Source organism: Pleurodeles waltl, chromosome 1_1 (assembly GCF_031143425.1).
Source record: "Pleurodeles waltl isolate 20211129_DDA chromosome 1_1, aPleWal1.hap1.20221129, whole genome shotgun sequence".
NCBI classification, from domain to species: Eukaryota; Metazoa; Chordata; class Amphibia; order Caudata; family Salamandridae; genus Pleurodeles; species Pleurodeles waltl.
In genome coordinates this window covers 254,939,048-254,955,232 of record NC_090436.1, presented here as the reverse complement: position 1 = coordinate 254,955,232, position 16,185 = coordinate 254,939,048, and the positions used below count along the sequence as shown (strand labels likewise).

Genomic DNA, 16,185 nt, shown 5'->3' with positions numbered 1-16,185 from the left:
CAGAGGTGCTGCTGGCACACTGGACTGCTCTGAGTGGCCAGTGCCAGCAGGTGACATCAGAGACTCCTTCTGATAGGCTCTTACCTGCGTTGCTAGCCTATCCTCCTTCCTAGGTAGCCAAACCTCCTTTTCTGGCTATTTAGGGTCTCTGCTTTGGGGAATTCTTTAGATAACAAATGCATGAGCTTATCAGAGTTCCTCTGCATCTCTCTCTTCACCTTCTGCCAAAGGATCGACCGCTGACTGCTCAGGACGCCTGCAAAACCGCAACACAGTAGCAAAGACGACTACTGCAACCTTGTATCGCTGATCCTGCGCTGTCTCGCCTGTTTCCTGGTGGTGCATGCTCTGGGGGTAGCCTGCCTCCTTCTTGCACCAGGAGCTCTGAAGAAATCTCCCGTGGGTTGACAGAATCTTCCCCCTGCAACCGCAGGCAACAAAAGACTGCATCACCAGTCCTCTGGGTCCCCTCTCAGCACGACGAGCGTGGTCCCTGGAACTCAGCAACTCTGTCCAAGTGACTCCCACAGTCCAGTGACTCTTCAGTCCAAGTTTGGTGGAGGTAAGTCCTTGCCTCCCCACGCTAGGCTGCATTGCTGGGTACCATGTGATTTGCAGCTGCTCCGGCTCCTGTGCATTCTTCCAGGATTTCCTTTGTGCACAGCCAAGCCTGGGTCCCTGACGCTCTAACCTCCAGTGCACAACCTCCTGAGTTGTCTTCCGGCGTCGTGGGACTCCCTTTTGTGTCTTCGGGTGAGCTCCGGTTCACTCCTCTTCGTAGTGCCTGTTCCGGCACTTCTGCGGGTGCTGCCTGCTTCTGTGAGGGCTCCCTGACTTGCTGGGCGCCCCCTCTGTCTCATCATCCAAGTGGCGACATCCTGGTCCCTCCTGCGCCACAGCAGTATCCAAAAACCCTAACCGCGACCCTTGCAGCTAGCAAGGCTTGTTTGCGGTCTTTCTGCGTGGGAACACCTCTGCAAGCTTCTTCACGACATGGAACTTCCATCCTCCAAAGGGGAAGTTCCTAGTCCTCTTCGTTCTTGCAGAATCCACAGCTTCTACCATCCAGTGGCAGCTTCTTTGCACCCTCAGCTGGCATTTCCTGGGCATCTGCCCAAACTCGACTTTGTCGCGACTCTTGGACTTGGTCCCCTTGTTCCACCGGTACTCTCGTCCGGAAATCCACTTTGGTTGCTTTGCTGGTGTTGGTCTTCCTTGCAGAATTCCCCCATCACGACTTCTGTGCTCTCTGGGGAATATAGGTGCACGTTACACCTACTTTTCAGGGTCTTGGGGTGGGCTATTTTTCTAACCCTCACTGTTTTCTTACAGCCCCAGCGACCCTCTACAAGCTCACATAGGTTTGGGGTCCATTTGTGGTTCGCCTTCCACTTTTGGAGTATATGGTTTGTGTTGCCCCTATACCTATGTGCTCATATTGCAATCTACTGTAACTTTACATTGCTTGCATTACTTCCTTTTGCTATTACTGCATATTTTTGGTATTGTGTACATATATCTTGTGTATATTTGGCATCCTCATACCGAGGGTACTCACTGAGATACTTTTGGCATAATGTCATAAAAATAAAGTACCTTTATTTTTAGTATATCTGTGTATTGTGTTTTCTTATGATATTGTGCATATGACACCAGTGGTATAGTAGGAGCTTTGCATGTCTCCTAGTTCAGCCTAAGCTGCTCTGCTATAGCTACCTTCTATCAGCCTAAGCTGCTAGAAACACCTCTTCTACACTAATAAGGGATAACTGGACCTGGTACAGAGTGTAAGTACCCCTTGGTACCCACTACAAGCCAGGCCAGCCTCCTACAATAGGCATGTCATATGATGTCCTCTGCAGTTTGTGGGGTCACCTCCGGTGGGAGCTCCATATCTACATTTAAGGGCCAGGTCGCGCAGAGATCTTGTTGCTTGAGAAATGGGGCAGTTTGTCTTCTGGAAAATGCAGATCAGCTGTTGGTTGTCAGTTGTTCTATCGCATCTTGCATCATCAGGGAGACAGGCACCTGGCCGTGTCAGTAAGAGTGCCAGCATGTTGCAGCATCTGGTGTTGTTCTGCAGTAATTTGTTCCAAGACTGGAGCAGTCTGGGATGCGAACGGTCGGCTCATTCCAATCTGGTGGCGGTGGCTGTCTGATTGTCACGGGGTCATTGATGCATTCGACTGAGATGGGCCAGAGGTGTGTGGGCTATGCATGTCCAGCCAGTGCCAAGCGTTTCAGCAGTTTCATAGAAATGCTTTGTGTTTCCAGAAACCATGTTCAGGTGCGCGGGAAAATGTAGCTAATATTTCATGTCCAGTTGCTTCTTTACTGCAATGTAGGAGCTGCACTGTTTCTGGACCAGGACGGTGTAGTCTGGAAAAACATAACTTGAGCTTTGTCTATTTTAATCTCTGGGATTTTTCCTTGGTTCATGCAGTATCGAGTCTCTATCCTGAAAATACAACAATTTTAGTATCAATGGCCAAGGGTTAGACCTGGGCGGAGGCTTCCTAGCTGGCACCCGGTTTGCCCTTTCAATGGAGAAATATTGTGAGAGCGTGTGCGCAGTGAGCAGTTCCCGCAGCCATTGTTCTATAAACCATACAGCGACACAGCCCTCCCTATCCTCCGGTAGTCCAACCACTTGGATGTTATTTCTTTTCGACCTTCCTTTTGCATCTTCAGCTCTCTGTTCCAGGGTGGTGACGCTGTCTCGCAGCGTCTTCAGAGATCCTGTTAATTCCTTTGACCGTAGTTGGAGGTCATGGAGAGCCTGCTTCGTCAGAGTAACTCGGTCCACAAGCTTGCAATGGTCTGCGTGCAAGAGTGTAAGATCTGAGGCCACTCTATCAATCTTGGCTCTTAATGATGTTCTGGAGCGTTCAATTGCAACTAGTACCGTATCTAATTTATCTACTATAGAAGTTGGGGCGGTGTGGGTCTTCAGTTTTGAAATCTCTATTCCAGATTCAGCAGTGCAACCCATAGTCGGTAGTCACGTCCCAGAGGTACCCAAAGCCATCAGTAGTTAAAATGAGTTCCAGGAGTGCATCGGGGTGATAGTGCAGGTTACTGCAATGGAGGTGCCCATTCTCTGGCCATCAGGATGTCAGCAAAGTCAGCCAGGTAAGAGCTAGGATGGACACACACCAAGGCCACTCCCAGGTCCATGTAGCTCGTCAACTGCCATTATGTCAGCTCAGGTGTCGTTCAGTGGTTAGGTGAGGATGGCAACCAACAAGAAGAAACTCTTTGGGCCAAGGTCAGTGCCAAGATGCTATCAATCAGTCTGGAGTGGGTGAGACTGGGCATAGATCAACAATTCTTTTCTCCAAACGAATAGTCATTTAGGGGGCTGGTGGTCGCAGCAAGAACAACAGTTAAATGCCAACATGGGGGGCAGCTCCACCTTTCAGTGTGATCATGCTCTGTGCATTAAGGTGAAGTCACATTGGTCAGGGGCGACAAGCTTGGGTTGTTGGTTGCGCGCTGTCCCAGCGCCTCTGCGGTTCCTACTACAAATGCATGTGCTGCCAATCCAATTGTTCGGTTTTTTTCTGCCTGGGAGGTGTCAAATTTAAATTGTAATCCAGAGGGTTGGGGAGAAGGCAGGGGGTAGCCCAGTGACGTGTGCCTCACAGCTAGGGGCCTTGGGTGACAAAATAGAGGCCCAGACCGACTCTGCCCCTGTGTCTCTTGTGCCTCTGTTGTGTTTGTTACTGGTGTTATAGCTAACGTGCCCGCTGGAGTATGCCAGTGGCACAGTTCGGGCAACGCTCTCCAGTTAGTGGTGCTCGTCCTAGTTCAGCAATGCATTAGGACAAGGTGAAATGCAGGAGTGGTCCGTTCAATTTTCAGGCCTCCCGCTCAGAACCACCCGGGTTCTGGTTTCACTTCCCAGCCTGCAGCGGCCAGTCAGTCCTCAGTGACTCAGGACTGGGACCAACGCGGTCCCCATGTCCTTCGGTCCCCCTCTATATTCACAGTGGCAGTGCAGTGGCAACATGCCGCACCTGCGGGTCCCTGCTGCTCTCGTGTGCATCCAACAGGGCAGGCCTCAGTGTGGTGCTCCTCAACTCATTCAGCAGCGTTCTGCTAGAATTAAATGGCTCTGGCTTGGACCCGACACAGCCCCCGGGTCCTTTCTGCAGCCTCACAGCGGATGAAGCGCTTATGGATCCCTGGCGTTTTTGTGTGTGTGCGGCAGTCTGCAGCGCTTCAAAGGAAGGGTACAGCGCCTTAGGACCAGGCAGCAAAACATTCTCTGGCTCAACTTCACCGAGCTTGCAGGCTCAAGCACTCCATATTGTGCATTGATGTTTCATTACCGCTTTTCAGAGCAACCGTGTCCCGCCAACATCAGGCAACAGGTCGTATTGTCACTGTAGCCGCCCCTGCCACCTCAGGTCGGGCAGGAGGTCTCGCTCCTATGTAGGGCTGGGCCCACACTCACAGTATATAATTTATTATTGAGGCACTTTTATTTGTATTGTCTTTTTTGTGTTTTCAGCACGTTCACAGAAATAATCCCAGGCACTGTGTAGAAAGAGATTCAAAACAAATTCATACAATTTTCCACATGTATCATAAACCTAAACAAATACTAAAAAATCTTGCTGTATTTTTCACACGCAGTTCCTTATGAAATAATTTCAACATTGACAGCCAAATATGTACAGTCCAGATTTTTTGGTCCGTCTATAAGGTAGTCCGTACTCTCACGACCTTGTCGCCATATGCCCCACTTGTCTCACATACACTGTGGGTACTTGCTGACGGTCTTGTAATTGGCTTTTCAGTATGGAATCAATTATTATCTCACATCAGCTGTGAGATGTTTTGTAAAGCCACTGGCAGAGCGGGGAGAACCATAAAGAGATCCTGATTCATACATTTGAAAGTTTTGAAAGAGAGATAATAATTGATTTAAAAAGGGAAGCTCGCACAGTGAGAGGAACAGGCCATGCTGTTACACAAAGTTGTGCCCATGGGAAATGGGGGCAAGGTACACACCCACCTTATATCGTACTGAAAAGGCCATTAGATAATAGGCCGAAACGTGTCAACACCTTCTTGAGTCCCAGCTGTCCTCATACACGAACCAGGGAATCTCTCTGGTGCATGCACAGAGGGATTCCCTACTGCTGAAAACAGTAGCCCCCAATCTGTCCCTGTGCCAGAAAGCCCACTAAGCACCAGGGATCAAAAAAATTTCAAACTTTGGGGTGGGTGGCTGCCCAAGATGGGCTTACCAATTAAAATATGTAAACAGTTTTTCAGCCCTTCCCCCCACCTGGGGGCAGATGAGGGCAGTAGTCCCCGATCTGCCCCTGGGGGTTACTGAAAGCCCACTAGGCACCAGAGATGAAACTTTGGAGTGGGGGGCTCCCCAAAATGATCTTACCAATGCCCTCACCCACCCCAAACATATAAACATTCTTTCTTCCCCCCGGGGGACGGATGGGGTAAGGGAGAGGGTGGGGGTGGAGACAGCTCAACAGATGCCAGGGGGGAAAAAAAAAGAAATAAAGGGGTGCGGGCTGGGGGAGTCCAGGATGGTGTACTTCAAATGCATCCCATACCATTTTTGTACCCACAATGCCCTGCAAACGTCCATCTTGGCCTGAGAGCTCAGATTTTCCCTCCATTGTTGTGATGGAAACTTCCAGAATCCGCAGGAATCCACAAAATTTCTCCCACCCAGCACTGCCCCATCTGTACCGCTAAAAATTCTGCCCCACTTGTGTGCGTGCCCAAAGCAGTGTCAGCCTAAAAACGTATGATTACAAACTGCCCTTTTGGACCCGCTTTGGTTCCCCCTCAATATCATCACGTTTTTGTCCCTTTCTTTTCGCAGGCACTTGGCCCACCTACACAAGTGAGGTATAATTTTTATCGGGAGACTGAGGGGGGCGCTGGTTGGTAGGAAATTTGTGCTTGTGCAGTGATCTCACACAGAAATGTAAGGAAAATGTGGGTTTTTTTTCTTCTTTTTTTTTAGCTAAATTTGAGGTTTGAAGGGGATTCTGGGTAAGAAAACGCTGGGTGATCCACGCAAGCCACACCTCCCTGCACTCCCTTGAGTATCTAGTTTTCAGAAAGGTCTGGGTTTGGTAGGTTTACCTAGATGGCTGCAGAGCCTGGTACCAAAAACGCAGATGTCCTGCTTCCAGAAACTAGTAACTTTGTGATAAATAATTTTGATTTCTCCACAATACGTTTTGGGACCTTACCTGTCGCGGGCACTAGGCCTACCCACACAAGTGAGCTACTATTATTATCAGGAGACTTGGGGGAATGCTGGGTGGAAGAATGTTTGTGGCTTCCGTCAGATTCCAGAACTTTCCATCACAGAAATTAGAGGAAAATGTGTTTGGATCCTGGGTAACGGAATCTGGTAAGAACCACACAAGGCACCCCATCCTGGATTCCCCTAGATGCCTAAATTAAAAATATGTACAGGTTTGCTGGGTTTCCCTAGTTGATGGCTGAACTAGAGCCCATTATCCACAGCGAGGCACATTGCATAAAAGGGTAAATTTAGAGTGGTCCATGGTGGGTTTTGGGCTGCTTCCTGTTGCGGGCAATACGCTTACCCACACAAGTGAGGTACAATTTTATCCGGAGACTTGGGGGAACATAGAATAGTAGAACAAGTGTTATTGCCAGTTGTCTTTCTCTGTGTTTGCACTTTCCATTGCACATTTTGAGAAATGCCCTCCCATTCACACGCCATTATGGGTACCCCCAAATTCAGAGATGTGCAAATAACCACTGCTTCTAAACTTCATATCTTGTGCCAATTTCGGAAATGCATAGGTTTTTCTTGATACCTATTTATCACTCTTGATACTTTACCAAATGAATTGCTGTATACCCAGTACACAATGAAAAACCATTGCAAGGTGCAGCTCAGTTATTGGCTTTGGGTAGCTTGGGTTCTTGGAGAACCTACAAGCCTGATATATCCCTGTAACCAGAAGGGGCCAGTGGACGCTATATTGATTTGCAAATCTGCCATACTTAGCTGAAAACTTGAACAGAAATGGCTGTTTTTTTTCAGCTCAGTTTCAATATTTTTTTACTTCAAGTGTTACTTTCCATAGGAAAACCTTGAATGATCTACGCAAATGACCCATTGCTGAATTCAGAATGTTGTCTACATTTCAGAAATGTATAGCCTTCCAGGATCCACCATTGATTTCGAACCCATATCTGTCACTAACTGGAAGGAGATTGAAAGCACAAAAAATAGGAAAACTGGGGTATGTCCCAGTAAAATGGCAAAACTGTGTTGAAAACTTTGATTTTGATTCTAGTCCACCTGTTCCTGGAAGATGGTGAATTTAGCACTGCAAATGATGCCATTTGCAGGGTAAAAACAGATGCTTTCTTTTGCAGCACTTTCTTCCCAATCCCCCCCCCCAAAAAAAAAATCTAGCTGTATTTTGGCTAATTTCTCTGTCCCCTCCAGGGGAATCCACAAACCCTGGGTACCTTTAGAATCCCCAGGATGTTGAGGGTAAAAAGGATGCAAATTTGGCATGGATAGCTAATGTGGGCAAAAAGTTACCTCAAACTATCGCAAATAGGAAAAAAAGGCTCAGCAGGGATGGGGCGAGGAAACTTACCAGTGAAGGGGTTAAGTATGGCAGTATTCTTTAGGTTCAGGTATCTAAAAAGTTTATTACCCTTTGGTGTTGAAATGGTAAATGTGTTATACCTGACGTGTGCTCTGGACTGATAATTTTGAGTGTTCCTCCTCACTTCATTTCATTCCTCCCTCCCACATCCATCTTTCACCCATTTATCCACACATTCATTTATCCATCCATTTATCTATATTCTATATTTATTTTTTCCAAGTATGCACAAGCACTCGTGCATCTGTTGATCAATACATCTTCACTTTTGTGCATCTAGCCAGCATGTGCACATGGGTGTCTATTACTTGTGTGTAAATTGGTGAAAGAGTATGGCTGCCTATAGCTGTATTGTGTGCACCAATGTGGATATGCTTTACAAAAACAACCCTTGGACCTTTAGATTGGTGCGATAGTAAAATCTTGTATTGCAGCTCGTAACAACTGCAAAAAGTGGCATGAAGTGCTATACAAAAAGCAAGTTTTAATTTTTTAACGTTTTGTCACTTTTTAATTCTACTACATTTGTATGGTAAGTAATTTACTTGTTTTATTGATTGTGTGTTTTTCGTTCTTGAGGGGTACTTATCTTATTGCTCTAATGTTTTATGATGCCAAAGTTTATGGGGGAAAATTGCCACAATTTAAAAATGTTTATTATGTGGTCTTGCGTGATGTCATAATGATTTCCTATTGTTTCAGGACCAAGTTCTTCAAGCTTTAGAATTTCGGAACCGATTTTCTCTTAATCCATATCTACCCTTAAGTACCATACCTCCAGACAAAATAACAGTAAGTAGAAGTCAGACAAGAATGTGATTTATTTTTTGAAATACCATTTTAGGAAGGGATAGAGCCATCTATGCAATTCAGTTGTTTTCTTGCTGTTAATGACTGTTTTTCATTTTTATGGTGGAACCCATTTGATCGAGTCCATAGGAACAGACTGGAGACATCTGGATTACTGGGAATTGACCCAGTACAGCCATTTGAAAGGCTACAGGTGAAACTTAGTTTGGTGAAAAAAACCTAACTAGGTTTTAGATTCTCTATGTATCCTGGGCTGGAACGCATCGCTTATATGATAGATTTCATACATTTTTGTTTCGTGCTGCCTGATTCTTTCTCAGCATGCTCTAGGTTTAACATTTTGCCATTTATGGATCAAATCTGTTTATTATTATTTTAAACAGTGAGACATGTAAATACAAATATATACTATAAGCACAGTACATCGCAGTTCGATACATAGTGTACATCTCCATTGTAAACGCTCTATATCCACTAGCAGAAGTCTTCCAGACTAGTCTCTAGTTCTGGCTCGAGGAGCCTCGCTGCAAGTCTCTTGTTGACAATAACTCAACAGGCAGAGCCCCAACAGGAGATCCTTTAAACTGCGAGTCCCGTTTATAATAATCAAACAAACATACAAATAAATAAAACACTTTAATAATGCTCCCCTCCAGCGATCATGTCAACCCACCATCTCTCTTCCACTCCACCTCTCCTCCCGCCAAATCACAGCCCATGGGGATCTCTCAGTCAACATGCTAGTCAAAGTTCAGGTCAGCCTCAAGACTCTCAAGTACGCTGGGCATGTCAACTCCGTAAACTCTGCAGAGAGAATCTGCAGAAATGGCTTCCATAGATCACTCAGGTCACCCGCCTGCTGCTGCGAAGCCAATGTGAGTTTCTCCATGGCAAGTATAAACCAAAGCTTCTGGAGCCACGCATTGTGTGTCGGGACCCTAATCGTAGCCCACATGGTCTGAATCAGCTGTAAGGCTGCGTTAAGTGCCAGGGCCATCTGTCTCCCCCTCAACGACCTCAAGGGAAAAGTAAGCGAATTAGGCAGCCCCAGCTAGATGTATGATGGAAGTCTGGGGATCTGTGTGTGAAATGCCATGTCGATCACATCTATTATGCCCTCCCAGTAGCGATGAAGTTTGGGATAGCGCCACAACAGGTGCACAAGTGTACCCGTGCCACCGCACCCCCTCCAGCATAAGTCAGATTTACCAGGGTCCCATGTGTGAATACGCGCCGGAGTGTAGTACCAATAGGAGGTCACCTTATATGATGTTTCCGTCCCCGCTACGTTATAGGCTGTGTGATGTATTCTATAGAAGATATTGTCCCATTCCTCGTCCGATAGCTCTCTCTCCAACTCCCTCTCCCAACGCATCTGTCCTCTGGTCTTTGGTGGGCGCTGTTCCCCCTGCAAAAGTCGATAAAGTTCTGAGATGACTCCTCTATCATCCTTCTTTAACAGGAGCCATTTCTCGAATGGTGTGAGAGGCCTATCTATTAACGCTCTATTCGCCGGCTGCGTCGCCATGTGCAGAATCTGATAACACATCAATCTATCTGCCTCCATTAAGCTGTACGCTTCTCTCATCTGTTCAAAGGACAGGACCCACTGTTCGTCAAAGAGACCTCCCCCCCTTATACCAGCGTCTCAGACCCTCCAGTCGGAATCCAGGCTCAAAGTCAGGGTTTGCTCCTATGGGGGTCATTGGGGAGGGAAAGGATGTCAATCCAGTCCTAACAGCCACTGCATACCATGTCTGCATTGTAACCCCTGTGACAGGGGAGGAATAGAGTCTGGCCGCCCTATGCCGGCGTCGGAGCCAAGGCTCCTTCCATATATGTGAGCCCGCTACTGCTTGATCCATAAAGCACCAGTGTTTCTTAGTGAGCGGGCGATTCCACTCCAGTAGAAAGCGCAGTTGGGGCGCCTGAAAATATCATTGAAGACAAGGGATCGCCAAACCTCCCCCGCTCTTGGGTCGATACAGAGCCCGTCGGGACAGCCGCGCCGGTCGCCCCTCCCATATAAACTTCAAAATCGCCGCCTGAAGGGTGACCAACGTTCTAGGGGGCGGATTCAACGGAAGCACTTGAAACACGTAAAGGATGCGCGGCAAAATTGTCATCTTCACCACCGCCACTCTACCCGGCCAAGATAGTTTATGCCTCCCCCATGATTCCAAGTCCCGCTGGACCTCACGGATCAGTGTTGCATAGTTTAAGCTCGCTGTCTTAGCGGCCGAGGTCGCCAGCTCAACTCCTAAATAGGGGAGGCTCAAGGACGACCAGATAAAGGGATAGCTAGCTCTCAGGTCTGCCTCATGATCCGGTCTGACCGACAAACCGAGGACCCGCGACTTCTGCATATTAACCCGAAATCCCGAGACCCGGCCGAACTCGGCTATTATCTCCATAAGCGCTGGCAGAGAGGTCGCGGGCTCCGCCAAAGTTAGGATCACATCATCTGCATAGAGGGTGGCAAGATGGTGGACTCCACCGAACCTCACACCAGAGACCAAGGGGCTGTCTCTCAACCTTTGCACGAAGGGCTCCATATATAACGCAAATAGAAGGGGAGAAAGCGGGCAACCCTGTCTGGTCCCTCGTCCCACCGCGAAGGGCAGGGAGAGCACCCCGTTAACTCGAACCGCCTCTCTGGGAGACCGATATACGCAACTGATCCAGGACCTGAAAACGGGCCCCAGACCAAATCGCTCCAACACCTTGAAGAGATAGCGCCAATGGACCCTATCAAACGCTTTTTCAGCATCGATAGAGAGAAAAAGCACCTCTCTGCGGGAGCGATCCGTTTTGTCCAATATGTGCAGGAGCTGCTTCGTGTTATCCCCGCATTGTCGATTTGGTATAAAACCTGATTGGTCCGGATCAATAAGGCCCGGCATATAGAAATTAAGACGGGTAGCAAGAATGCCAGTGAATAGCTTAGCATCTATATTTAGGAGCGAGATAGGCCTATATGAGGCACACTCCTCTGGGTCCTTACCGGGTTTATGGATAACTATAATAGTATCGTCCAGCATAGTCGGTGTCAGAGCTCCTGTCGTCCAAAAGGAGTTGAAAAGGCGCACCAAAAGTGCAGCGAGTTCCACGCAGAAAGTCTTGTAGAATAAGGCCCTAAACCCATCAGTGCCAGGGGACTTCCCTGCTTTTAGTCGAGAAATTGCCGATATAACCTCTTCCAGCCTTATCGGCTGGTCTAACAGTGACGCCTCCTTCTCACTGAGTGGCATAATTGCTATGCCCTCTAGGAATAAATCCAAAGCCGCGGCATCTCCCTCATCAGCCGTATATAAGCCCCGGTAGAACTCCGCAAAAGCCTCTGCAAACTGATCGCTCGTACCCGCCTCCACACCAGAAGGGGAATGGATCAGTTTTATAGTTTTATCGTAGACGCTGCACGCTGTGCTCGCAATCAGTGTGCCAGTAGCTTCCCGCACCTATTGCTCCCAACATAGAATTTGTGTTTAAGTCTCGTTATCGCATATTCCGCTCTGTCCCAGTCCAGCCTCTTCAGCTGTTGCCTCACCTTCTCTAGTTCCCGCCAGGTTCGCGGTGCGCCAGTAGCCTTGTGGGAGCGCTCCAGGGCAGCCACCCTCTGTTCCAGCTCCACCCTTATCTCCCTCCTTGTCTTATTATCGTTTGCGGACAGTGCCATCACCTCTCCCCGCACCACAGCCTTCATAGCCTCCCATACTATCTCAGTTGAAGAGCTACCATCATCATAAAAGCTAAGGTAATCCGTAATTGCGCTTCAAAGTGACTCCACGTTGTCTCACTCTGGAGCAGGGAATCCCTAAAACGCCAGCTCAGGGTACTCACTCGGCCCACCCCCACAGCAATCTCCACTCATTTTGCCATTTAAATGTTGTTGGACACATGGATACAGGAGAAACCTGATCATAAATTTTTATTATTTCGGAAAATGTACACGTTTTGATATTTGATCTGACACATCTTGGAAGGAAATTTAACTTAGCGATCTGTAAAGCTGCTTTTAGATGTTATGAGTCCGAAAACGTTTACCCTCATTAATGTATGAGTGCAGGGTTCTCCCTGCTAATGCAATGAAGTGGTTGGATCTAGCCCCATGCAGTTTGTTTAGGTGGCTGCTTAATCTTCCCTTCTGTTCATCAGGGGCTCAAAGCCACCTGGATTATTTCCTAGTTAAGGAAACAGTAGTGCAGGCCTCTTACATAGTAGTATTGTTTAAAAATGTTAAATTGAGCAATTATAAAAAAACAAAAACACTTTGCAGGAAGGGATGCAGAATATGAGCAAGAATACACAAATAGTAATTGTAGAACCCTAGAAAATGCACTGGGTTTACTAAAAATACACAAAGCCTGTGAGATACTGAAAACTATTTTAAAAACTCAGTTCCTTGAAGCTTATTTGATTCTGACTTCAAAGTTTATTCACTAATAAAACATATGGATGTATTTCTAAATGTGTGTATGTCAGGCACTCTTGAACCATAACTCATAGCGACAATGCCACTAACATAGAATATTGACATGTTGACACGATTCCTAGCTAGCTCACAATGCCCCCACTTCAACCCCTAAACGCCAGGGTAAAGGTTGCTTTCCACAACCTCGAACAAGAAAATCGTGGCAGCAGATCTACCTATTCGTTGTCACTCAGAGTACTCAAGATAAGAAACAAGAAAGAATGTGAAAATGTTGTGAGAACATTTATTGCAATAGTCTTATTTTTGTATAAAAACATGAGCTGCGATAACTAGGCAAATGAGACAGGGCATGGGCCCCAGCATTACAAAGATGATGAAAAAGATTGACAGTTCAGCCATGGTTTTGTGATTCTGTTGGTACACTCCAAGCAGAGCTCCCTCTGCTAGATCTTTTGGGAAGCCCGTCCCTCCATACCTGGGTGAGATGTAACAGGATGTCAGGAAGCCAGTATGATGTGGTGCGGCTATCTCTCAATTGAGAATCTATCCTCAAGGCTTTATTTAGAGGCTGAAAATGAAATTACCCCAAATTATTGAATATGGGCAAAACAGTGACTGAACAGGTAATGAAAACTCACGACTCACCCTTATACACCAGAAATAACTTTATGGTGTCTACTTTAATTTGTAGCAGTTCTGAGTAGGAGAGCCAACAAAGTGGCCTGGCTGATGGCAGGTACAACATCTGTGTGAAATTTGTTTACCAATGATAGGTTACTTGATGTCACAAAACTTAGGAAATATTGAGATGCATTGATAGGCCAGTTTATAACACATGCCTCACTTGTAAGAGCAATACAGTTAACTTGGGGGTCTGAAACCTCCACAAAAATCTACTCTCACAGCAGTTCACACATTGCTAATGTTGGGTGGCACAAAACAAAATCAGTCCCGCAGGTATATGAGGCAATTACGTCAGTCACCTGAATTTGCAATGGAAGGTAGACGTATGGAGGTGGTTATCACAAAAGGAAAGAGAAAGCACCACAACACACAGTTAAAGTATACAGCAATGCCCAACGCCCTTGTCATTGAAAAAGACTTCTAGATCAGCTGATGTCACCCTGAGCACTTACATAGCCCTGATTACAATGCATATCAGTTAGGGACTGGGTGTCCACCCCCAAACTCAGTTGAACAGATAGTCTTTGATGGAGAACTACACCACTCAGAATAATAGATTTAGACATTTGACTTGAATTTGCTACCATTAACATTTCCAATAAGAGGGGGGGCTGCCTCATGAGAACATAAATACCAACACAGTCTAAACCTTGCATCAATTGTCCTGCACAAATGCTCAGGACATCTCTGGCACAACTGTTATGGTAATTCCAAGTAATAGACTCAGTGATGTTTACTAAATGTTTATTGTTTTTATTTGATAACTGATTTCTGTACACTGCTAAGCATGTATAATGGTCGAACAAGCAGGCTAGGTACATGCTGTATTGTCAAGCAATGCTATTTGCACGATTTCTTTTTCGTTACACTTTGATAAAACCAATTTCGTTTTTTTAAAGACAGAAGTGACAGAAAATAATCCACAAGAAACATAAATTCGAAATACAAATGCAGATGAAGTGGAGCTTCCTGGGCTCCACTATGGTCACTTTCTGTATCCGTGCCAGAGTAACTCCCTCTTTAGCGCATGCAGCACTAATTGAGGCAAAGCTCAGACGTAAGATGGTGCTCTGCAGACCCTTTTGATGGCAAGCCTCTGATTCAGTAAGTTAACTAAACAAAGCTATGCCGCAGTCCTGTCACCAAGTGGAGACCGGTGCCTACTCCAGGTAAACATTGATTTTAGAAAAAGGCAGTGGCACAAGTAGGGACACCCACCTTATCCAGGGCTTAGGGAGAATGCGGGGAACTGCACACATCAGTGGTGTTGTAAAGAGCTGTAGAGCTATTCTGTGGGGGCTGCAGTGGCTAGGCTAGACCTGTTAATGACTGTCACTGAGGTCTGACACTTTGAAAGACTGGTTTCCTACTTGCTAGGAGAAGAATCACAAACAAGAGACAACCACCTTCACTTTGTACCCTGACAGGTGTCAGAGTGGATAAAATTCAGAGATGCCACCAAAGGATTTAGAAACAGCATGCAGCATAGGGCAAACAAGAACTTTTTGATCCAATTCCAAATGCTCAAAAACAGTGAAGACGGTGAATCTAGGGCAATACAGTTTACTTCGGTGAACTCATGAATCGCAAATCAATAATGATGATCATGCTAGAGGATGTGTAACAGGCTTCAGGACACAGTGACCCTAAAGTGAATTCAACTGACGGTAGGCTGGAAAAGCTACAAGACTATAACATACACCAAGGTGGGTGTTCCTGGGCTGCTGTGAGATCAACTGAAAACATCCCAGCCACTGAAATATTAATCCCGTTATATCCAATGGGTTTTATATTTCGGCAGACGGAATATCTGTCACCATTGTGTCGGAGTAATCCCTCCACCAAACCCTAAATCAGACTGTAATACTAAAATACAAAAACAGGATAATAAACTGGATTGGTGTAAATATACAGTAGAAATAATCAATTATTAGCAGAAGTACAATACAGGAAATGCAGTGTGCTGAAAATATCAGAAGAATGCAATACCTGTATATCAATTTGGATTCATGGCAGATAGTCAAGATATCTAAAAAATACGTACAATGACTATAAATATAAATAGGCATCATTTACACAGTAAATGGTTATCTTGTAAATCTATTATGGAACCAGTCCAGATGGACATTTGCTGGACACCCAGGCACTAAATACTTAGAAGCACAAATATATACCCAAAAAGGTTTATAGTGCTTTACTTTACCCCAAAAGATGTGGCTACAGCTGCTTCAAACAAAGAGACATTTGATGTTTCAAGGCCATACTCACCACCACAGATACTCCTTCGCAGATCTCTGTGATCTCGACCACTGACACAACAACAACTGCTGCCTCTAATCACCCCTCCACACAGAGGGACCATTCGCCCACACCCACTGCCAATATTCCTCCAACCCAGGACTGACTGCCGTCACTGCCACCAACGCCTTGCCATCCCCACCGACCGTGACGGCCTCAGAGCAACTCGGGTACATCCTGTTCAACGCCAGATTGTTCTGCAAACACGCATCCGAAGTCTGGGATATCATCTCCTCCCTCGCCCCATATGTAGCCTTCATCACAGAGACCTGGCTCACCACCTGTCTCGGGCCCGGACATCGCCACAGCAAA

General features: G+C 46.3%; 1 protein-coding gene across 2 annotated transcripts in view; it reads left to right on the top strand.

The window, feature by feature from the left end:
• The window catches only part of C1_1H5orf34 (chromosome 1_1 C5orf34 homolog), a 236,186-nt gene that overhangs the window by 33,886 nt on the left and 186,115 nt on the right, over positions 1-16,185 (top strand). For both annotated transcript variants that reach the window (XM_069221520.1, XM_069221526.1), the window contains exon 3: positions 8,352-8,441. In XM_069221520.1, coding sequence (XP_069077621.1) covers positions 8,352-8,441 — 90 coding nt within the window. The remainder of the gene's footprint in view (positions 1-8,351; positions 8,442-16,185) is intronic.